We start from the raw sequence: 25,664 nt of genomic DNA on the forward strand, positions 1-25,664 counted from the left end.
CTGCTGGACCAGTAACAATGGTGGATGACCTTTTGACCTCCGCATCAGGCACAAGGGGCTCAGTCACCTCCATAGAACTGGAGGCGACCTCACCCCCGGTCTTATGTGTGCCCTCCACATCATCGGTCGGTAATTTCCGCTGTTTGGCATTTGGTATAATGTGCCGCTGATCTCTAGCTGCAGTTAGGCGCCGCTGATCTTTAGCATCAGGATCTTCCGGACCAGCGACGCCAACACAAAATAGCACTTTGGTGGGAGGACCGGAACGCTCAGCCCCAACTGCCCCCTCACACTGCCGTCGCTTCTCAACTAAGTGATCAGCGGCAACAGCATTCAGAGGCGCCGAGGCTACCGGAGCTGCCCCCGACACCGGGCTGCTCCCCCCTCCCACTGAGGAGCGCACCACAGCATCGTGGCCTGATGGAACGCCCGCCGCCGGGCCGCCCTCACTGTCCAGCCTCTCGGCTGATGCACTTCCTGCTACGTCCCCGCTATTACAAGCAGAGACGGAGCTCTGCGCCTCACTACCGCGCTCTGTAATCTCCCCGTGCCTTTGCACCGGATCCACAGCAGAACCCGGGCTGGGCTGGGCAACGGGGCTTATACAGCGAGCTGAGCCTGCTGCCGACTCAGGGGGTACAGGGAGGGGGGCATATACGTATCTTACCGCTTCCTGCAGCTTTGGCTTGGTCTTCTTTGCCTTTTTGTGGCCCCCAGGTGCCTCTTCTGGTAGTTCGTCACCAAGATGGAAGTTTTGGAGGCACACTGGGGACTCCAGGAGCTTAATCTCCACCATTAGCGCCCCTCCCTGGCCGCTGCTGTCACTGTCCTCCCAAGAGCCGGCAGAACTGCGACCGGATGTCACTGTCGCCTGTCCTGCAGGGAGCTCGCTGCACGTGGCCTGCGGGTGACTTTGCAGCCTTCCACTTACAGATGATGCTCCCAACAGTGGAGAAAGGTAGGCCCAACTCCTTGGAAAGGGTTTTGTACCCCTTGCCAGCCTTGTGACCCTCCACGATCTTGTCTCTGATGGCCTTGGAATGCTCCTTTGTCTTTCCCATGTTGACCATGTCTGAGTGCTGTTCACAAGTTTGGGGAGGGTCTTAAATAGTCAGAAAAGGCTGGCAAAAGAGATCTTTAATCCACACATGTGAAGCTCATTATTCTTGGTGCCTGAACTACTTCTTAATACTTTTGGGGGACCAAACAGAATTCTTGTGGTTTGAGGGGTTGAATAATAAATGACACTCTGAATTAACTTTTAACGTTTTTAAAAAAAACGAAAAAAAAAAACAAAAACAAAATTTGCTGCAGTGCATTTCCCACTTCCAGGCTGATCTACAGTACAAATGTCACAATGCCAAGTTAATTCCGCATGTGTCAACCAGCTAAATCTGCAGGGGGTTGAATACTACTTGTAGGCACTGTACATTACATTACAGATCCTGAGTTACATCCTGTATTATACTCCAGTGCTGCACTCACTATTCTGCTGGTGCAGTCACTGTGTACATACATTACATTACTGATCCTGAGTTACATCCTGTATTATACTCCAGAGCTGCACTCACTATTCTGCTGGTGGAGTCACTGTGTACATACATTACTGATCCTGTACTGATTGTGAGTTACATCCTGTATTATACTCCAGAGCTGCACTCACTATTCTGCTTGCAGTCACCGTGTACATACATTACATTACTGATCCTGAGTTACATCCTGTATTATACTCCAGAGCTGCACTCACTATTCTACTGGTGCAGTCACTGTGTACATACATTACATTACTGATCCTGAGTTACATCCTGTATTATACTCCAGAGCTGCACTCACTATTCTGCTAATGGAGTCACTGTGTACATACATTACTGATCCTGTACTGATTCTGAGTTACATCCTGTATTATACTCCAGAGCTGCACTCACTATTCTGCTGGTGCAGTCACTGTGTACATACATTACATTACTGATCCCGAGTTACATCCTGTATTATACTCCAGAGCTGCACTCACTATTCTGCTTGTGCAGTCACTGTGCACATACATTACATTACTGATCCTGAGTTACATCCTGTATTATACTCCAGAGCTGCACTCACTATTCTGCTGGTGCAGTCACTGTGTACATACATTACATTACTGATCCTGAGTTACATCCTGTATTATACTCCAGAGCTGCACTCACTATTCTGCTGGTGGAGTCACTGTGTACATACATTACTGATCCTGTACTGATTCTGAGTTACATCCTGTATTATACTCCAGAGCTGCACTCACTATTCTGCTGGTGCAGTCACTGTGTACATACATTACATTACTGATCCTGAGTTACATCCTGTATTATACTCCAGAGCTGCACTCACTATTCTGCTGGTGCAGTCACTGGGTACATACATTACATTACTGATCCTGTATTATACTCCAGAGCTGCACTCACTATTCTGCTGGTGTAGTCACTGTGCACATACATTACATTACTGATCCTGAGTTACATCCTGTATTATACTCCAGAGCTGCACTCACTATTCTGCTGGTGCAGTCACTGTGTACATACATTACATTACTGATCCTGAGTTACATCCTGTATTATACTCCAGAGCTGCACTCACTATTCTGCTGGTGGAGTCACTGTGTACATACATACATTACTGATCCTGTACTGATTCTGAGTTACATCCTGTATTATACTCCAGAGCTGCACTCACTATTCTGCTTGCAGTCACCGTGTACATACATTACATTACTGATCCTGAGTTACATCCTGTATTATACTCCAGAGCTGCACTCACTATTCTACTGGTGCAGTCACTGTGTACATACATTACATTACTGATCCTGAGTTACATCCTGTATTATACTCCAGAGCTGCACTCACTATTCTGCTGGTGGAGTCACTGTGTACATACATTACTGATCCTGTACTGATTCTGAGTTACATCCTGTATTATACTCCAGAGCTGCACTCACTATTCTGCTGGTGCAGTCACTGTGTACATACATTACATTACTGATCCTGAGTTACATCCTGTATTATACTCCAGAGCTGCACTCACTATTCTGCTGGTGCAGTCACTGGGTACATACATTACATTACTGATCCTGTATTATACTCCAGAGCTGCACTCACTATTCTGCTGGTGTAGTCACTGTGCACATACATTACATTACTGATCCTGAGTTACATCCTGTATTATACTCCAGAGCTGCACTCACTATTCTGCTGGTGCAGTCACTGTGTACATACATTACATTACTGATCCTGAGTTACATCCTGTATTATACTCCAGAGCTGCACTCACTATTCTGCTGGTGGAGTCACTGTGTACATACATACATTACTGATCCTGTACTGATTCTGAGTTACATCCTGTATTATACTCCAGAGCTGCACTCACTATTCTGCTTGCAGTCACCGTGTACATACATTACATTACTGATCCTGAGTTACATCCTGTATTATACTCCAGAGCTGCACTCACTATTCTACTGGTGCAGTCACTGTGTACATACATTACATTACTGATCCTGAGTTACATCCTGTATTATACTCCAGAGCTGCACTCACTATTCTGCTGGTGGAGTCACTGTGTACATACATTACTGATCCTGTACTGATTCTGAGTTACATCCTGTATTATACTCCAGAGCTGCACTCACTATTCTGCTGGTGCAGTCACTGTGTACATACATTACATTACTGATCCTGAGTTACATCCTGTATTATACTCCAGAGCTGCACTCACTATTCTGCTGGTGCAGTCACTGGGTACATACATTACATTACTGATCCTGTATTATACTCCAGAGCTGCACTCACTATTCTGCTGGTGTAGTCACTGTGCACATACATTACATTACTGATCCTGAGTTACATCCTGTATTATACTCCAGAGCTGCACTCACTATTTTCCTGGTGCAGTCACTGTGTACATATATACAGTTGTGCTCAAAAGTTTACATACCGCGGCAGAATTTTTCCTTTCTTGGTCTTGTTTCAGAGAATATGAATGATAACAAAAACCCTTTTTCTCCACTCCTGGTTATTGGTTGGGTGAAGCCATTTATTGTCAAACTACTGTGTTTTCTCTTTTTAAATCTTAATGACAACCAAAAACATCCAAATGACCCTGATCAAAAGTTCACATACCCCAGTTCTTAATACCGTGTATTGCCCCCTCTAACATCAATAACAGCTTGAAGTCTTTTGTGGTAGTTGTGGATGAGGTTCTTTATTTTCTCAGATGGTAAAGCTGCCCATTCTTGGCAAAAAGCCTCCAGTTCCTGTAAATTCCTGGGCTGTCTAGCATGAACTGCGCGCTTGAGATCTCCCCAGAGTGGCTCAATGATATTGAGGTCAGGAGTCTGAGATGGCCACTCCAGAACCTTCACTTTGTTCTGCTGTTTTGTTATTATTCATATTCTCTGAAACAAGGCCAAGAAAGGAAAAATTCTGCCGCGGTATGTAAACTTTTGAGCACAACTGTAGATTATGACAGCAGATTCTGCACAGCGCAGTGGACGCTGGGAGATTTAGGCTCTACAGTTTGTACAGTTGTAGCCAGAGTCTTGCTGTTCTTACCGTCCCAGAGCCTCAGGAGTCGTTAGCTGGACATGATAATCTGCATCCACTGCAAATAAAACAGAAAACCGAGAAAGTCACATGACGAAGGACCAGCAGCGATCAGATACAATGTGCACAGTTCTTTAATCATGTCTGATTGTATCTTGGTCAGTGACCTCATCACAGGACAGCTGGAGAGCCACATGGTATGTGCCGGCTAGCGCGCCAAAATGATCCATATTTAAAGGGGTTGTCTGGCTTGGGACTAAAGTCGGCAGTCACACTGTGCATGCTGTCAGTATTCCCTGGTGTTGACCACAAGCATCATACGTACGGTCACCGGACCACAGGGAATACCGGGGAATCATAACAGCGTACACAGTGCACACATAAGGAGACTGCAGACTTTTGTCCCAAGCCTGAACAGCCCCTTTAATTTCAATTGATCACGAATATCAGGAAAAGTTTTGCCTGAAAACCACTTATTTTTGCACAATAGACATTTTTGTTTTCAAAACCTCTGCTTGCTGTCAGTCAATGTGAGTATTATATGAAGGAATTTGAGGTTTGGGTAATTAAATGTCAAGTGAACCCATGAATTTTACCTCTATATTTTTAATTCTTTTGAGATTTTGTGCTCTGGTAATAGTGTGTTAGAGGATGCAAAACGTGAAGAAAAAAAAACTTCTATATACCGTATTTTTCAGACTATAAGATGCACCATTTCCTTCCAAAATTTTGGAGGACAGTGTTGGGTGCGTCTTATAGTCCGAATGTATATATATATTGTGGCTATGGGTGGTAGGGGTGTGGGGGGAGCGGCAGCGGCGGAGGAGCGGGACACAGGAGGCAGGAGCTGCCTGCTGCAGCCTACACTGTCCCCGCTGCTAAAGAAAATGAATATCCACTGCTCCCCACGCCCATGGGCGTGGGGAGCAGTGAATGTTAATTTTTCTTAATACACAAAAAGAAAAAGTGGGCACTGCTGGGGAATAATAATCACAAATAGAAAGGGGTGCTACAGTAACCTGATGTAAAGACACAAAATTATTCGGAAGAAAAAGACTCAGGATATATAACCATGCACACCCAATGTTGGAAAAGTGAAAAAAATCTTTATTACATGATTACATTTAGACAACAAAAGAAAATTTTTTTGAAAGCATTTAAAACAGACAAAAACATGTGCAATCTTCATATGGGGGAATTCATGATAATATACATAAAAATAGCAATAAACCCCGCTATGTTATGTGCCACAGGTATATTTTACATCACTTATATAACATTCGATTAATGTAGACCTACTAAGCAACCCTGGCCAGGGGCGGAACTACCGCCCGTGCAGCCGGTTCATTGAACGGGGGCCCCGAGGGAGAGGGGGCCCCTCCAGCCTCCAGCAGGGCCGCCATCAGGGCATCACTGCCCTGACTCCAGTATGGGGCCCGGCCGGTAGGGGCCCCCTCGGGGGCCCCCCTCTTGTGCGTCTCTCTCCTCATGGGGCCCCCGGCCCCATGCTATGCGCCGGGTCCAGGACATTTCAGCACTGAGCTGCGCTGTTGCAGCAGCACCTTCATGATTCCCCTGACTTCCGGTCATGTGACGGCGCCGTCACATGGCCGGAAGTCAGGAGAACCTGGTGTCAGCGATTTGGACGAGCGCCAGGATTCTGCAGGGATCGCATGGGGGTAAGTATAACAAGTTTTATTTTTTTTTAAATACAATTAACTAGGAGTGGAGAGATGGGAGATGCACATGTGTGTGTGTGTGTGTGGGGGGGAGATGGGAGATGCACATGTGTGTGTGTGTGTGTGTGGGGGGGAGATGGGAGATGCACATGTGTGTGTGTGTGTGTGGGGGGGGAGATGGGAGATGCACATGTGTGTGTGTGTGTGGGGGGGGGGAGATGGGAGATGCACATGTGTGTGGGGGGGGATGGGAGATGCACATGTGTGTGTGTGTGTGTGTGTGGGGGGGGGAGATGGGAGATGCACATGTGTGTGGGGGGGGATGGGAGATGCACATGTGTGTGTGGGGGGGGATGGGAGATGCACATGTGTGTGTGTGTGTGTGTGTGTGGGGGGGAGATGGGAGATGCACATGTGTGGGGGGGGGGATGGGAGATGCACATGTGTGTGTGGGGGGAATGGGAGATGCACATGTGTGTGTGTGTGGGGGGGGATGGGAGATGCACATGTGTGTGGGGGGGGGATGGGAGATGCACATGTGTGTGTGGGGGGGGATGGGAGATGCACATGTGTGTGTGTGTGTGTGTGTGTGTGGGGGGGAGATGGGAGATGCACATGTGTGTGTGGGGGGATGGGAGATGCACATGTGTGTGTGGGGGGAATGGGAGATGCACATGTGTGTGTGTGTGGGGGAGGATGGGAGATGCACATGTGTGTGGGGGGGGATGGGAGATGCACATGTGTGTGTGTGTGTGTGTGGGGGGGGGAGATGGGAGATGCACATGTGTGTGGGGGGGGGATGGGAGATGCACATGTGTGTGTGGGGGGAATGGGAGATGCACATGTGTGTGTGTGTGGGGGGGGATGGGAGATGCACATGTGTGTGGGGGGGGATGGGAGATGCACATGTGTGTGTGGGGGGGGATGGGAGATGCACATGTGTGTGTGTGTGTGTGTGTGTGGGGGGGAGATGGGAGATGCACATGTGTGTGTGGGGGGATGGGAGATGCACATGTGTGTGTGGGGGGAATGGGAGATGCACATGTGTGTGTGGGGGGAATGGGAGATGCACATGTGTGTGTGTGTGGGGGGGGATGGGAGATGCACATGTGTGTGGGGGGGGGGATGGGAGATGCACATGTGTGTGTGGGGGGGAGATGGGAGATGCACATGTGTGGGGGGGGATGGGAGATGCACATGTGTGTGTGGGGGGAGATGGGAGATGCACATGTGTGGTGGGGGGGATGGGAGATGCACATGTGTGTGTGGGGGGGAGATGGGAGATGCACATGTGTGTGGGGGGGAGATGGGAGATGCACATGTGTGTGGGGGGGATGGGAGATGCACATGTGTGTGTGGGGGGAGATGGGAGATGCACATGTGTGTGGGGGGGAGATGGGAGATGCACATGTGTGTGTGTGTGGGGGGGAGATGGGAGATGCACATGTGTGTGGGGGGGGATGGGAGATGCACATGTGTGTGTGGGGGGAATGGGAGATGCACATGTGTGTGTGTGTGGGGGGGATGGGAGATGCACATGTGTGTGGGGGGGGGATGGGAGATGCACATGTGTGTGTGGGGGGGAGATGGGAGATGCACATATGTGGGGGGGGGATGGGAGATGCACATGTGTGTGTGGGGGGAGATGGGAGATGCACATGTGTGTGGGGGGGATGGGAAATGCACATGTGTGTGGGGGGGGATGGGAGATGCACATGTGTGTGTGGGGGGGAGATGGGAGATGCACATGTGTGTGTGTGGGGGGGGAGATGGGAGATGCACATGTGTGTGTGTGGGGGGGGAGATGGGAGATGCACATGTGTGTGGGGGGGATGGGAGATGCACATGTGTGGGGGGGGATGGGAGATGCACATGTGTGTGGGGGGGGGATGGGAAATGCACATGTGTGTGTGGGGGGGTTGGGAGATGCACATGTGTGTGTGTGGGGGAGATGGGAGATGCACATGTGTGTGTGGGGGGGGGAGATGGGAGATGCACATGTGTGTGGGGGGGAGATGGGAGATGCACATGTGTGTGGGGGGGAGATGGGAGATGCACATGTGTGTGGGGGGGATGGGAGATGCACATGTGTATGGGGGGGGAGATGGGAGATGCACATGTGGTGGGGGGGGAGATGGGAGATGCACATGTGTGGGGGGGGGAGATGGGAGATGCACATGTGTGTGGGGGGGGAGATGGGAGATGCACATGTGTGGGGGGGGAGATGGGAGATGCACATGTGTGGGGGGGGGATGGGAGATGCACATGTGTGGGGGGGGGAGATGGGAGATGCACATGTGGTGGGGGGGAGATGGGAGATGCACATGTGGTGGGGGGGAGATGGGAGATGCACATGTGTGGGGGGGGGATGGGAGATGCACATGTGGGGGGGGGATGAGAGAGGTGCACATGTGGTGGAGGGGGATGAGAGAGGTGCACATGTGGTGGAGGGGGATGAGAGAGGGGCACATGTGGGGGAGGGGGACGAGAGGGGCACATGTGGGGGAGGGGGATGAGAGAGGGGCACATGTGGGGGAGGGGGTGAGAGATGTGCACATGGGGGGGGTGAGAGCTGCACATGGGGGGGTTTGAGAGCTGCACATGGGGGAATTGGGAGTAGGGGGATAATGAGCTGCACATAACGAATGTGGGGTGGGGGAGAGTAAATGATAAATGATGATGGGGTGGGGAGAGCACGGACATGATATAATGAATTGGGGCAGGGGGTGCATGTAAATATTGAATGCGGGGAGCAGGAAGTATAGAGTAGGGGGCGTTGCGGATGCAGGAGTGTGACTGGTAACAAATTGGCGGAAAGAGTAGAGGTTCTAATTAAATTATATATTAAGTGCCTATTTACAGTTAATGGGGGCACAGTGGTGGATTACAATTTATATTTGGAATGGTAGGTTGCATAATAACTAACCATATATTGATGGTGGATGCACGTCTGTATTCAGCTGCGTAATGTAGAAGTTGGGGAATGTGCTCTAGATAACTGTGTTATTTTATGCAGAGACGAGTCCTGGCTGGAAGACGTGATGGCGGTCTGTGCTGGATGAAGGAGAAAAGCGAAGATGAAGGACTTCACCTAGAGACGTCACCGGTGAGTCAGTCTATTACATGTACACTGTGTATAATGTCACTGGTGATCACTGTATTACCTGTACACTGACACTATATACAGAGCTCCTGTGTATAATGTCACTGGTGATCACTGTATTACCTGTACACTGACACTATATACAGAGCTCCTGTGTATAATTTCACTGGTGATCACTGTATTACCTGTACACTGACACTATATACAGAGCTCCTGTGTATAATGTCACTGGTGATCCCTGTATTACCTGTACACTGACACTATATACAGAGCTCCTGTGTATAATGTCACTGATGATCACTGTATTACCTGTACACTATATACAGAGCTCCTGTGTATAATGTCACTGGTGATCACTGTATTACCTGTACACTGACACTATATACAGAGCTCCTGTGTATAATTTCACTGGTGATCACTAGATTACCTGGACACTTACGTTATACATACCATGTATAGAGCTTCCGTGTATAATGACACTTATGGTAATATTAGTAATGTGGTGGTAATATTAGTAATGTAGTGGTAATATGTGGTCTGGTCATGGTGTGGCAGTTTTTCTCCCTTCTGTGTGGTATTATTCGGTCACTATGTTGTGGTAATATGTGGTCTGGTCATGGTGTGGCGGTATTCCCTGTATGTGGTATTATTGGTCATTTAAAAAAAAATGTATATGACACATTCCCTTAAAGAAAACTAAATAAAAATATATCTAAAAAGAGTATTGGATATTTTAAGAAAATTTTAATAGGTTAGAGTAGGGCCCGGCCAGAAGAGTCTACCTTATCGTGGTGGCGGCTTTAAAAATCTTTTGGCCAAAACAAAAGCTGATGGCTATGTATGTGGCGCCGTCACATGGCCGAACGTCAGGAGAACCTGGTGGCAGCGACGTGGACGAGCGCCAGGATTCTGCAGGGATTGCATGGGGGTAAGTATAACAAGTTTTATTTTTTTTAAATACAATTAATTAACTAGGAGTGGGGGGAATGGGAGATGCACGGGGGGGATGAAAGATGCACATGGGGGGGGGGTGAGAGATGCACACGGGGGGGATGAGAGATGCACATGGGGGGGGGGATGAGAGATGCACATGGGGGGGTGAGAGATGCACATGGGGGGGTGAGAGATGCACATGGGGGGGTGAGAGATGCACATGGGGGGATGAGAGATGCACATGGGGGGGATGAGAGATGCACATGGGGGGGGGATGAGAGATGCACATGGGGGGGATGAGAGATGCACATGGGGGGATGAGAGATGCACATGGGGGGATGAGAGATGCACGGGGGGTGAGAGCTGCACATGGGTGGGATGAGAGCTGCACATGGGGGGGTGAGAGATGCACATGGGGGGTTATGTTTACATAACTTTGTTGCCTTATGAAGGGCAGGGGGGGGCCCCCAAAATTTCTTGCACAGGGGCCCACTACAGTCTGTGTCCGCCCCTGACCCTGGCTATAAATAGCACAGCACAACCAGTCAAAATATGTGTTTATGACAAACCAAACCCCGCTAAATAATATAAGTGAATCAAGGAATGAGTAGGAGAGATGGTCTATTGGCAATGGGGGCCCATATTTTAGAGGTATTGGCCAGATTGTGTCACCAAAGTCATATATGACGTGGCACAGTTGATCCACATATAAATAACAAGCCAGGCATTCCTGAGTGGTCAAGTCAAGAAAATAAGTAAATAAAAAATATATGGAAGAATAATTACCTGCTGGCACCAGAGACCCTACGCGTTACACTGCTCAGACGCAGCTTCGTCAGGGGTATGTTGTCTTGATTCACTTATATTATTTAGGGGGGTTTGCTTTGTCATAAACACATATTTTGACTGGTTGTGCTGTGCTATTTATAGCCAGGGTTGCTTAGGTGGTCTACATTAATCGAATGTTATATAAGTGATGTAAAATATACCTGTGGCACATAACATAGCGGGGTTTATTGCTATTTTTATGCATATTATCATGAATTCCCCCATATGAAGATTGCACATGTTTTTGTCTGTTTAAATGCTTTTAAAAAATTTTTCTTTTGTTGTCTAAATGTAATCATGTAATAAAGATTTTTTTCACTTAATTTTTCTTAATAGTGCGCGCAGTGTACCCGCAGTGCGGCTCCTGCTGTGGCTCGGCGGTCACCATGAATATTCACTACAACCCACTCCCATGGGTGTGGAGAGTAGTGAATATTTATGCTCTTTAATAGCGGGCACATGCGACCGTCAAGCCGCAGCAGGAGCCACGCTGCGGGTACACTGTGCGCGCTATTGAGGAGAGTGAATGGTCACTGCTCCCCACATCCATAGTCCCGGCGTGGGAAGCAGTGACTACTCTGGCAGACCATCTCACAGTGTGAGGGCGCATGGCAGGGATGCCATGCGCGGCTCACACAGTGAGATCAGTGCTGGCAGCAGAACAGGATGCAGCAATGGAGCAGAGGGAAGGAAGGTGAGTATAATTGTTTCTTTTTTTATGTGCAGCGTGATGGGGATGGAGGTGCTATGCATACCAGGAAGAGTCATGAGGGGGGTCATGCATACCAGGATGAGGGATGAACGGTGCCATGCATACCAGGATGAAGGGTGCCATGCATATCAGGAAGAGGGATGAGGGGGGGCCATGCATATCAGGATGAGAGGTGCCATGCATACCAGGATGAGGGGGGCCGTGCAAAACAGGAAGAGGGATGAGGGGGGCCATGCATACCAGGATGAGGGGGGCCATGCATACCAGGATGAGGGGGGCCATGCATACCAGGATAAGGGATGAGGGGGGCCATGCATACCAGGATAAGGGATGAAGGGTGCCATGCATACCAGGATGAGGGGTGCCATACATACCAGGATGAGGGGTGTTATGCATACCAGGATGAGGGGGCCATGCATACTTGGATGAGGGATGAGGGGTACCATGCATACCAGGATGAGGGGGGCCATGCATGCCAGGATGAGGGGTGCCATGCATACCAAGATGAGGGGGCCATGCATACCAGGATGAGGGGGGCCATGCATGCCAGGATGAGGGGTGCCATGCATACCAAGATGAGGGGGCCATGCATTCCAAGATGGGAGAATGGGGTGCCATGCATACCAGGATGGGGATGAGGGGTGCCATGCATACCAGAATGAGGGGTGCCATGCATACCAGGATGAGGGGGGCATGCATACCAGGATGAGGGGGGCATGCATACCAGGATGAAGGGTGCCATGCATACCAGGATGAGGGGTGCCATGCATACCAGGATGAGGGGAGCCATGCATACCAGGATGAGGGGGGCATGCATACCAGGGTGAAGGGTGCCATGCATACCAGGATGAGGGGGGCCATGCATACCAGGATGAGGGGGCATGCATTCCAGGATGAGGGGGGCCATGCATACTTGGATGAGGGATGAGGGGTGCCATGCATACCAGGATGAGGGGTGCCATGCATACCAGGATGAGGGGTGCAATGCATACCAAGAAGAGGGGGCCATGCATTCCAGGATGGGACAAGGGGGTGCCATGCATACCAGGATGGGGATGAGGGGTGCCATGCATACCAGGATGAGGGGGCCATGCAAAACAGGAAGTGGGATGAGGGGGGCCATGCATACCAGCATGAGGGGTGCCATGCATACCAGGATGAGGGGGGCCATGCATACCAATAAGAGGGATGAGGGGGGCCATGCATACCAGGATGAGGGATGAAGGTTGCCATGCATACCAGGATGAGGGGTGCCATGCATACTTGGATGAGGTGTGCCATGCATACCAGGAAGGGGATGAGGGGTGCCATGCATACCAGGATGAGGGATATTAACAAAATTGGGGGACCTTACCCCTATAACAGTGTCAGCAGCAGACCCCCTATCCCTTAACAGTGCATCATGACCACATTTTTTGCTTATATTTATTTTTTCTAATTTCCTCTAAAACATAGGTGCGTCTTATGGTCCGATGCGTCTTATAGTCCGAAAAATACGGTACTTTTAGGGTTTTTTTTTATTCATTTTCAAAGTTTTGAAAAAAATGTGAATTTATGTGTTGCATGCCTTTACATTTCTCCTCATAACTCAGGCCAGAACCAAGATAGAGAAATGGAAAAAAAAACACCATTAGCCAGTACAGGCTTTCAACAGATATGTCACAATAATATCTTTGTTAATATTTACCCATGCAGATTCAAATGCAAAATTTTGAAAAGCATTTCCAAAAAAACTATAAGATATAAAATTTTCAAAAAATTCACATGTGCCTCCTTTGCTCCTAGCCACATCTGTACCAAAATTCAGGTTGGGATCTCAAGGGGATCATACTGCAAATAATAACTATATGATCAGTGTCAATTTGAAAATCTTGAATTCACATCTGCTCAGCCAGTGGTCTAAAACTGCAGGGTCTACTTTTTCCAAATAAATAAAAAAAAAAGTTTCATGACTTGTCCTGATCTTAAACCAGGCAAATCATTAGATAAATCTATATTGGATACAGTGAAAGGTTTTTACAATAGTGATGAAGTGAACCGAATTACCCCTGGCAATAAATATTGCCTGTCTACGAAAGTGAACGGTAAGAAAACTCATGTCCATAAGAGGTTGGTTCTTGCCAATTTAAAAGAGACCTATGATTTTTTTTTTTTTAAATTCAGTTTCAGCCCAAATATGATTTTCAAACTTTGCTGACCTGCGACCTAAGAATTGTGTCCTGGCTGGTGGTCGTGGTGCAACCTAAGAATTGTGTCCTGGCTGGTGGTCGTGGTGCAACCTAAGAATTGTGTCCTGGCTGGTGGTCGTGGTGCAGCCTAAGAATTGTGTCCTGGCTGGTGGTCGTGGTGCAACCTAAGAATTGTGTCCTAGCTGGTGGTCGTGGTGCAACCTAAGAATTGTGTCCTGGCTGGTGGTCGTGGTGCAACCTAAGAATTGTGTCCTGGCTGGTGGTCGTGGTGCAGCCTAAGAATTGTGTCCTGGCTGGTGGTCGTGGTGCAACCTAAGAATTGTGTCCTAGCTGGTGGTCGTGGTGCAACCTAAGAATTGTGTCCTGGCTGGTGGTCGTGGTGCACCCTCAGTATGCGTATGTACAGCACACCAGAACGCTGAGCTTATGATTGAAGGTGGTGAGCTCAAAGATATTCACCTTGGTGATTACAAAGTATGTATCTTACATAATGTGTCCAGAAAAGAGTTCAAACTGTTGCCTAGATATCTGCAAAACATGGACTCCAGTAATGACTCTCTAAGAAAAAATACTAAATCATCTCGAAGAGGCTATGGTAGATAGTAAAACTTATAGACAGTGGATATCTGGTGACAGATGGACTTTTGACACTGTTTCTAAAAGTGCAGAAGACTTTGTAGAACGTTTTTGTGACCAGCTGATAGTCCTTAAAGGGTTAATCCGAACCCCAAAAGTAAATTTCAATTAATAAATCTTTAAAAACGAATAACTTTTGTAATTCAAGTCATGGTAAAATTTCCTATCATTCACTGTGTACTGCAACTTAGGGTTCTGTTTATATTACCCACTTCCTATGACTATTCGTTTGAGAATCCTCAGTGCATGATGGGATACTCAAACGAATGGGCATCTGCTTGCTGAAACTGCTGTCACTCCCCTTTTCGCCCTGAAACAAGTGTCATCGAAGAGGAGGAGGCCGGGACATCCTGACACTCCTCTTGCTGCCCTGAAACGAACTGTCATCAGTGTCACTCATTTCAGGGGCTGGTCCCAGCGGTGTCTCCCTTGTGCAGTGTCTCCCTGGTACAATGTCTGCCCCAACGTCCTGTGCGTTGTCTGCTTAGCTGAATAGTAATAAGCTGGCTCTGCTTACAGTCAGAAATGAAAAACAAAAGAGTAGTTATGATATCTGTTTGCTTACTTCATGACTTCATGATTCAATAGCTGTTCATTTGTTCCAAAAAATAGATTTCCGTGATTGTGAAGTAAACATATAATTGTGAGGGAAACTATAATGTCATTGTAGTAGCTAGTTGAGGCTGCATCCAAATGATTGTCTCTAAACAAACGGACATGCTTAGAGGTGTCAAACTTAGCTCCTGGTCCTGAGCTTCAAAAGGGGTTATCAAATGGTCTTTACTAGGCAGAATTTTTCCTATTGTCTGTATAGGGAGACACAGATATTTGAAATGCCACAACTTAGCCCATTGTCTGTTCACAAACAGCAACTTTTAAATGGGCCTATCTGGGTCATCCTGGAAATATGAGCCTATGGTCAGGATTATAAAAAGCTGGTTGGTACAAAAAGAAGTTTTTCACATGCAAGGGGTGCCTAGGAGGCTGATGGGATCCATAATTTATTTTTCCTTCCCTCAAGGAAACAGAAGATTAGTGTAGAAGGAAACAGTTAGGTGTTTCTGTTATTTCTCCCTTTTTATTTTAGAACTGTTTTGCATATTTGTGTGTCCTTTTATTTTTACCTTGTTATATCTTTTATTGTAAGCACTGTATATTTTTATATTTAAGCTTAAAATCTTTACTAAGTTTGATCCTTGTATGCTCTAAATAACCTGCAGTTTTCAGAGAGTGTGTAACCTTTAGATTGTCTGACAGTAACATATTTTGGGACTCATCACCCCATGTGTTTCATGAGTGGTGGCAGGGCGTTAAGAAATCGGGGTATGCAAACTGTGTCGGGTGTGATTTATGCTCACTGTATAGCCTAGAACAGAGGTTGAGTGTTGAATTGAGTGAGAGGAGATAGATTAACCCTTGCAGGTGCACCCCATGTCACGTGCTGAGAAGTGTGTACGTGACAGTGATAAACTACATCCTACCAAGCATGAGCAAGAACGGACAAATTGATGATAAAAGCTCAGTGTAAATACTTACTATTAATTGTTTAAGACTAGTTCATATTGTTTTATTTTATAGCTTAATGATTTGACTACTGTACTCTTCTTTTAAAAATTTGAAAAAGGACAATGATGTAATAATAATAAAAAAATTGTTACATGTATATTTAAAAAGGTGTTAAAAATACTGATTCTTTTTATTTAGCATCAAACATATATGACTTAGGAAATCACTCTTTGAAATATGATCCTATGGAGATCCCAACTTGAATCCCTTAACAAATATAACCAAGAACACAAGTAACACCTATGCATTTTTGTGAAAAATTTATAACATAGTTTTTCCCAAATCGCCCATCAAAATTTAGAATTTGACTCCTCAAAAACTAAATATCAATAAACATAGTCTTGTGACATATCAAATACAGCCTGTACAATTCTGATCAAAATGATGCCTCTCGTCCCATTTCTTTATCTTAATTCTAGCTCGAGATATCATAACAAATGTAAAGTCATACAAGCCCAAACTAATTTTGACTGTCAGGTTTCTGGTCTGTTCATCCATTGTACTTTTAGACTGTGTATAAAGCTGATACGAGACATGCGTCCACATACAGGAGACTCCGTAATGTCTGCAGTGTAATGTCTACACTCACCTCTTCTGCGCTCAGGTACACTCCCACTCCATCCTTTGTTAGGTTCTGGAAAACTTCTGGAAAGATATAATAACCGGCTTCTTATATAAGTCATATGGATCATATCGGTCAGGGGTGGACATATCATAAGTGGAGTCTGTGCAGCTGCACAGGGGCCCGAGAAGTAAGTGGGCCCACTACCACCTCCAAAACAGGAACAATTGTTCATTATGAGGAGCTATTGGACTGCAAAGGGCTGATATACTGTTCTTGCACAGGGGCTCTTTTCTGTTTGTGTATAGTGATATAGGTAATATCTATACAGATTCAGCCACATACAAAGCCATAATATCGTCCTCTATAGTCAGTGCCTCCATAATACCGTCCTCTATAGTCAGTGCCTCCATAATATCATCTATAGTCGGTGCCTCCATAATATCGTCCTCTATAGTCAGTGCCTCCATAATATCATCCTCTATGGTCAGTGTCTCCATAATATCATCCTCTATAGTCAGTGCCTCCATAATATCGTCTTCTAAAGTCAGTGCCTCCATAATATCGTCTTCTAGTCAGTGCCTCCATAATATCATCTATAGTCAGTGCCTCCATAATATCATCCTCTATAGTCAGTGCCTCCATAATATTGTCCTCTATAGTCAGTGCCTCCATAATATCGTCCTCTATAGTCAGTGCCTCCATAATATCATCTATAGTCGGTGCCTCCATAATATCGTCCTCTATAGTCAGTGCCTCCATAATATCATCCTCTATGGTCAGTGTCTCCATAATATCATCCTCTATAGTCAGTGCCTCCATAATATCGTCTTCTAAAGTCAGTGCCTCCATAATATCGTCTTCTAGTCAGTGCCTCCATAATATCATCTATAGTCAGTGCCTCCATAATATCATCCTCTATAGTCAGTGCCTCCATAATATTGTCCTCTATAGTCAGTGCCTCCATAATATCGTCCTCTATAGTCAGTGCCTCCATAATATCATCTATAGTCGGTGCCTCCATAATATTGTCCTCTATAGTCAGTGCCTCCATAATATCATCCTCTATAGTCAGTGCCTCCATAATATCATCATCTATAGTCAGTGCCTCCATAATATCGTCTTCTATACTCAGTGCCTCCATAATATCATCTATAGTCAGTGCCTCCATAATATCATCCTCTATAGTCAGTGCCTCCATAATATTGTCCTCTATGATCAGTGTCTCCATAGTATCTTCCTCTATAGTAATAACCATTATCAGATACACAGTGGTCTCTGGTTCATGCTCTGAGTCTTCCCATATGAGTCACAGTGGCTAGTACTAGTCTCCTTGCCGGCAGCACCCGCTGAGGCTCCATACAGTCACCGTCTGTACTGATACCTCATTTATGTCCCTTACTTGTCACAGTTTCCAGGCGAATCATGCAGCAGACAAAGTCCGCAAAACTCATCTTCTGGGCATAGTTGGCGTATCTCAGGATCATGATATTCAGCACCGCGTCACTGACCACGAGACCTGAAAACAGACAGATACAGGGCGATGTGACAGGAGGAACAATGAGAATACAGGTCAGGGAAGGATTTTTGCAAAGGATATAGCAAATAACAAGCTTTCCTGCTAAGCTCCTAGCAGGTCCCAACACTGAACAACACTAATCCTTAGTGCAGGGTTTTTAAAGGACCTGTGGCAAGAGCCACTGGAAAACCCGGGTTGGAGGGAGAAGGCCGCCCCACTGCCTTCCTGTAGCCTCCTCCAAGAAATGAAGGCCCTGCCGGGTTTTACTTAATCTGCCTTAGCCAGATAGCCTGACAAGGTCATTGCTCACCTTCATTCCTGCATTGCAGCCGCAGGTGAGTTTGTGACTGCAATGCACTCCAATGGATTTAATAGGTCTCTGTACTCATTCTGGGGGAGATATGACGTCCCTCGTATACGATCCCGGTCACTGCCTCACATATCCCCCCCTCTGTTCAAACTTGTGGGGTTGAACATTTGTCACCATACAGGGTGCCCGGGACAGGGCATCCACGTTTGCTTGCGACTTCCCAGGGCGATGTTCTACAGAGAAACTGAAATTTTGCAGTGACAGGAACCACCTGGTGACTCGCGCATTCCTCTCCTTGGCATTTCTCATCCATATCAAGGGTAAGTGGTCCGTCACCAAGCGGAACTGACGCCCGAGTAAATAATAGCGTCGCGATTCCAAGGCCCACTTAATAGCCAAACACTCCTTCCCTACCACGCTATAGTTTTTCTCTGCCGGGACAAGTTTTCTACTCAAGTAGGTGACCGGGTGCTCTTCACCATTCACTTTTTGTGATAATACCGCCCCTAGGCCTACCTCCGAGGCATCTGTCTGTGCAATGAAGGTTTCCTTGAAGTTGGGGCTGATGAGGACCGGCTGTCCACACAGGGCCAACTTCATGGACTGAAAGGCTTCTTCTGCCTGAGGGTTCCACCGAACCATTACTGATTTTTTTCCTTTCAAGAGATCGATCAGGGCCGCCGTTCTCCCAGCAAAATTAGGTATAAACCGGCGGTAATACCCAAGGATGCCAAGGAACGCCCTCACCTGCTTTGTACTTGACGGTTTAGGCCAGTTTTTTATGGCCTCAACTTTATTGATTTGGGGCTTGATAACTCCTCGGTCAATCACATACCCCAAATATCGGGCTTCCTTTAGCCCTATCGCACATTTTTTTGGGTTTGCCGTTAACCCCGCGGCTCTGACAGAATCCAGCACTGCTTGTACCTGGGATAGGTGCGTATGCCAGTCGGTGCTAAAGATGATAATATCATCTAGATACGCGGACGCGTACTCCTGATGAGCCTTGAGCACTAAGTCCATCAACCTCTGGAATGTAGCCGGGACTCCATGTAACCCAAAAGGTAAGACCACATAGTGATATAGACCCTCCGAAATTATGAAGGCGGTCATTTCCGTCGCTGATTTTGTGAGAGGTACCTGCCAGTAACCCTTGGTGAGATCGAGCGTGGTAAAGTACTGGGCCTGCCCCAGTGTCTCAATCAGCTCATCCACCCTGGGCATTGGATAAAGGTCAAACTTCGACACTTCATTTAATTTCTGGAAATCGTTACAGAAGCTTAACGATCCATCTGGTTTCGGAATCAGTACGATGGGGCTAGCCCACTTACTCCGTGATTCCGCGATGACGCCTAACTGGAGCATTTGTTTTACCTCAGCCGTGATGGCTTGCGTCCGAGCTTCGGGTACCCGGTACGGTCTCATTCGCACCCTTACCCCAAGTTCGGTGACAATGTCATGTTGGAGAATTGTAGTCCTACCGGGTAGCTCTGAGAACACGTCGGTATTCTGCTGCACCAGCAAGCGAGCCTCCCGTCGCTGCTGTTTAGTGAGAGCATCATTTATCCTGACCTCTCCCCCGGACGCATTCCTGGCTGAAGGTAGAGAACTTTCTGATGGCATGCCCGAAGTGACGTCTGTAACTAAACACTCTCGATCTTTCCAAGGTTTTAGCAAATTTACATAATAAAGCTGCTCCGGTTTCCTCCTTCTGGGCTGATACACCCGGTAATTTACCTGCCTCACCTTTTCTCGAACCTCATATGGCCCTTGCCACTTGGCCATGAGCTTACTCTCGGCTGTGGGTACCAGTACTAACACCCGATCGCACTTGTTAAAAGACCTGACCGTGGCTCTTTTATTCTATGTACGCTTCTGTGCTGCCTGGTCATCTAACAGATGTTCTTTCACGATGGGCATGACCGCCGCGATCCGGTCCTGCATACTAGCCACGTGTTCAATTATACTCCTATGTGGAGTCGGCTCTTGTTCCCACGTCTCTTTGGCTACGTCCAACAGACCCCTAGGGTGTCTGCCGTACAATAACTCAAAGGGAGAGAACCCTATGGAAGTCTGGGGTACCTCACGGACTGCGAACATCAAATAGGGTAGCAACATGTCCCGATCCCTTTCGTCCTTAGAAACCACCTTTTTTAACATGGACTTGAGGGTTTTATTGAACCGTTCTACTAGCCCGTCGGTTTTAGGGTGGTGCGCGATTGTTTAATTTTTAGCACTTTGCACAGTTCCCTTGTCACCTTGGACATAAAAGGGGTCCCTTGATCCGTCAGGATCTCCTTAGGTAGTCCAAGGCGACAGAACATGGCGAACAGCTCCTGTGCAATCAGTTTTGCCGAGGTGTGGCATAGTGGTATAGCCTCCGGGTACCGGGTGGCATAGTCGACGACCACCAGTATATGTTGATGGTCACAAGCGGATTTTACAATGGGCCCTACCAAGTCCATTGCAATCCATTCAAAAGGTACCTCTATCACTGGCAGAGGTACCAATGGGCTATGGAAGCTTGCGGTGGGTGTGATCAGCTGACATTCGGGGCAGGATTCGCAGTACTTTGGACCTCTCCGTAAATCCCCGGTGAAAAGAACCGCTGCAAGATACGCTCTTGCGTCTTTTTAACCCCTAAGTGTCCACCCAGCAGGTGTGTGTGCCAACTCCAGAACCGCCCGACGGTATGACTGAGGTACCACTAACTGTTCCATGACCTCGTCCCTGATTTTGTCTACCCTATAGAGCAACTCACCGTTGACTATCATGCATGGAAATACAGTATCTGCACCGGGCTGTTGAGCTACACCATTTACCTCTAACACCCTTTCCCGCACCCCAGTCAGAGTGGGATCCTGTAGCTGAGCTGTCCCAAACGTGCCCCGGGACACTTCCAGCTCGGGGATCGATGGGGTCTCCTCGACCTCTCCTGCCAGCAACTCTAGGGGAGACCTATTGGGGTCACACTCTGTCCCTAGTTTGGACACCCCTACGGCAGGTACCCCTGACTCGGGTTCGTCGGGTACAGCGCCTGTAACAAATTTTACCGGGGGAGAGTGGATTTTGTTTTTCCACAGAGTCCAGAACAGGGGCAAGTCTCTTCCCAACACAGTCCCATAAGGAAGAGTTTTTACCACCCCCACCACATGTTTTATGTCGCTACATGGCGTGGACAAAACTACCTCTGCGGTTGGGTACTCTCGGAGGTCCCCATGGATACACACAACCCCGACTGTCCGTCCGCTGGAGTTGTCTCCTGCCACCAGCGACCCATGTACCAAAGTCACGAGGCTCCCGAGTCTAGGAGGGCCTCCGTGGGGTACCCATTAACCAGTACCTGGCACAGTTGAGGTTCACTGTCCGAGGGGTCTGCACTCGCAGTGCAGACGCTCTGGGCGTACATTGAGACCCGGCAGTTATACCCGCAGTCCATGGGTTCCGCAGTCAGGGGGCAGTTAGCAACCACATGTCCCGGCCCCTGACACCGCCAGCACCTAATGGTGGGGGTACTGTTAGTTCTTATGACCATTTGGGAGGGAACAGGTCTCCTGCCACTCTCACTCCGGGGTACTCCTTCAGCACGGGTAAGGTGCTGACTGTCCTCAGCAGAGGGACGCGACCCCTTTCCCGGCTTGGCAGGGATCGGCGTGACAGCTGCGAGGGGGCAGAGTCTCAGATAAAGTCCTGAGTGGCCGAGTAGCGCTCGATCAGGCTGACCACCTGGTCGAGGGTGCCTGGGTCCCCTTGCCCCACCCAATGTTGGATAGCGGCCAGCAGACTCCTCACCAGCCACTCAACCACCACCCTCTCCACCATCTTTGCTGGAGACAAAGTTTCAGGCTGGAGCCACCTCATAAGCCTGAGACCGGGAGGGTCGGGTCTCCACAAAGGCCCATTAAAATACGCGCTGAGCCCTCACATATGTATTGACCCCCAGTCGGGCAAGGATCTCACCTTTGAGCCTCTGGTAGTCCTGGGCATCCTCTCGACTGAGGTCGAAGTAGGCCTTTTGGGCATCGCCGGCCAAAAACGGAGCCACCACTTCTGCCCACTGGCCGGCTGGTAGGTTTTCCCGCTCTGCTGTGCACTCATAAATGGTCAGGAAGGCTTCCACGTCATCCTCCGGTCCCATCTTCCTCAACGCTGAGCGAACCTTGTCCCGGGCCTCTCGACGCTCCGGCGCTGGTGCAGTCGGCGTCTCCCGCAGGACTGTGAGCTGCTGCATGATCAGCTCATTGGTGTGCTGCTGCTGCTTGAGCTGCTCCTGCTGCTGCGTAAGGACCAATTGTCTTAACAGCTCCTTCATTTTGTTCACAGGGTTGGGCTGAAAGGTGGCTGGCCGGATTGTGGTCATACAGCTGCCGGTGGGGTATGCCTCAGTCACACTGCCCGCATTCTCCACCAAGCTGTAAGGCGGCGGTGTTCACACCGTGCAGTAACTGAGGCAGTGACCCAAGCAAGTCCAACATAAACAACTTTATTCAGCAACTCACGGGTAAACAGAAAGTCCTCCAGTTCGCAGCCGGGTAAACAAGAGTCCTTAAACAACGGTTGCCGTGGGCAACGACTGCGCCGGGCTGCTCAGAGCCTGACAGATGCAGAGCCTTCCCAGGCGTGGGTTCAGCCACACTCAATCCTGCTGAGCTTTCCTGCTAAGCTCCTAGCAGGTTCCAACATAGAACAACACTAATCCTTAGTGCAGGGTTTTTAAAGGACCTGTGGCAAGAGCTACTGGAAAACCCGGGTTGGAGGGATGAGGCCGCCCCACTGCCTTCCTGTAGCCTCCCCCAAGAATTGAAGGCCCTCCTGGGTTTTACTTAATCTGCCTTAGCCAGATAGCCTGACCAGATCAATGCTCACCTTCATTCCTGCATTGCAGCCGCAGGTGAGTTTGTGACTGCAATGCACTCCAATGGATTTAATAGGTCTCTGTACACATTCTGGGGGATATATAACGTCCCTTGTATACGATCCTGGTCACTGCCTCACACCCTCAAAACCAACAGAAGAGCACAGTCTGACTGCTCATATTCCAAAATTGCTTTTTACATATGTATGTAATATTTCCAGAAACTGTCCTGAATTTCATGAGCTTGAATTTACCATTCACTCTTTTTGAGCAGAAGTTCTTCTTTGTTAGCATTCTTCCAGAACTATAGGTGCTGGCCCTTTTGTTGTCTTAAATTCCAGCATGCATAGCTCCTGCTCCTGTTCAATATCTTACCTGCCTGAGATGAAGCCACTTCCGTCTGTTATGTCTTAAGTAATTCTTGTAGAGAAAGAGCCTCCACCACTTTTTCCTTTAGACAGATAAAGTCCCACCCCGAAGTGGCGCTGTCAGTGTTAACGACCTCTGGGCGAGCGCCACTTTGTACTGTATAGATGTGAACAAGGTACCAAGACAGTTTGATCCTGTAATCAAAGAGGGAAGGAGCCACAGACTCTCCGCCCCACCACTCTCTGGTAGGCGTCAGGGTGCTATCGGCCCACAACCTATTAGATATCAGTGTCACAGCAAATTGCACTGCTTCCTCCGGCCTCCTCTTGTGTGTAGGGGAGAAGAGGACTTGTGGCTGTGGATCAACAGGGGATGATATTTGGTGAGTATAAGCTTTATTTATTGCAAACATTAATGCACAACGGTGGCATTACTCTGAGTAGAGACTCATGGGGCATTAATACTTGAGGCGGTACTCAGGGTGCATTATTGCTTAAAGGGGGCATTCGAGTGATTATAACTTTCAAAGGACCAGACATCAGACTTTAAGGAGGCATTATTTCTGTCTAGCCAAAAAAATGGGCTCTAGTACTCTCTAGCACTTGCACACAGGTATCATTATCACTTTCTAGATCGAATATAGGGGGTGTGGCAGATCGGCTCGCTCAGCTGCACATAGAGGTAGACATAAACGCTGTTGCTTTAAATTTCTCAGTGGTTTATTAAGGCAAGGCATAAATCACTATCAAATCCATCAAAACAAATGGGTCTTTCTTGGCATAAAGGGGTAAACAAAAGAAAAATAGATTGCACAGTACAGAGGCTTGTTGGGATCCGCTCAAACAGGGTTAGCAAATCACACATAGTTCAGGTCTATACAGCCACAAGCTCCTTTCTCTGGAGCTAGCCTCTCCACATACACCGAACAACTAATGCCTCAGCAGGCCGTCTATTTAAACCCCAGACCACACCCTAGGGTGGAGATATGATGAACAACCTCCCACCCGCTCTATGGTCGTTCACAAAAACCTCGCCCTTTGAAAATGGCTGCTTATCCTCTGACAACACTTGGTGTGCTGGAGCAAAAACTTCTGGGTTTCAGATCACTGAAGCTAATAGCCTCAGTGAAACATACCTCCCCTCCAGCACTATGCCAGTGACTTTGTCACATATCCCCCCCTCTGCCCAAAGGCAGGGATTTTGGCACCTTCACTTGTTAAACAGGGAAGGTTGGACAGGGGATCTGTGTTACCATATAACTTCCCAGGCCTGTGCTCCACATGAAAACTGAAGTCCTGGAGCGCTAGAAACCACCTAGTCACCCGGGCATTCTTCCCCTTCCTTTCCCTGCATCCATCTCAGGGGCGCATGATCTGACACTAGCCTGAACTTGCGGCCTAACAGGTAGTACCTCAGCGTGTCAATTGACCGTTTGATGGCCTTTCTCTACGATGGCATAGTTCTTTTCACAGGATGAGAGTTTAGTTCTCATGAATAAGATTGGATGTTCGTCCCCATCTATTTTCTGGGACAACACAGCTCTCAAACTGACTTCGGAGGCGTCCGTCTGAATCACAAACTCATTAGTGAAGTCAGGTGCGACCAAGATCGGCTGTTTACATAGGGCAAGCTTCAACTCTTGGAACGCCATCTCTGCCTCAGAGGACCATTTGGCCATCAACGTCTTTGTGCCCTTAAGAAGATCAGTCAGAGAGGCGACTATCATGGCAAAAAATTCAGGATAAATCACCGATAGTATCCCACAATTCCCGGAAATGCCCGAACTTGATTCTTGGAGACCAGTTGCGGAAAATTTTGGTTTCCCTCCACCTTAT

General features: G+C 47.9%; 1 protein-coding gene across 2 annotated transcripts in view; it reads right to left on the bottom strand.

The window, feature by feature from the left end:
• LOC141257343 (calpain-13-like) overlaps nucleotides 1-25,664 on the bottom strand; it is a 212,037-nt gene that overhangs the window by 12,785 nt on the left and 173,588 nt on the right. For both annotated transcript variants that reach the window (XM_073671798.1, XM_073671799.1), the window contains 3 exons: nucleotides 18,179-18,295; nucleotides 16,804-16,859; nucleotides 4,578-4,626 (listed from right to left, as the gene is read on the bottom strand). In XM_073671798.1, coding sequence (XP_073527899.1) covers nucleotides 4,600-4,626; nucleotides 16,804-16,859; nucleotides 18,179-18,295 — 200 coding nt within the window. In that variant the 3' untranslated portion in view covers nucleotides 4,578-4,599. The remainder of the gene's footprint in view (nucleotides 1-4,577; nucleotides 4,627-16,803; nucleotides 16,860-18,178; nucleotides 18,296-25,664) is intronic.

This window comes from Phyllobates terribilis, unplaced genomic scaffold (assembly GCF_046119375.1).
Source record: "Phyllobates terribilis strain yellow unplaced genomic scaffold, ASM4611937v1 Scaffold_3__8_contigs__length_932513732, whole genome shotgun sequence".
Lineage (NCBI taxonomy): Eukaryota > Metazoa > Chordata > Amphibia > Anura > Dendrobatidae > Phyllobates > Phyllobates terribilis.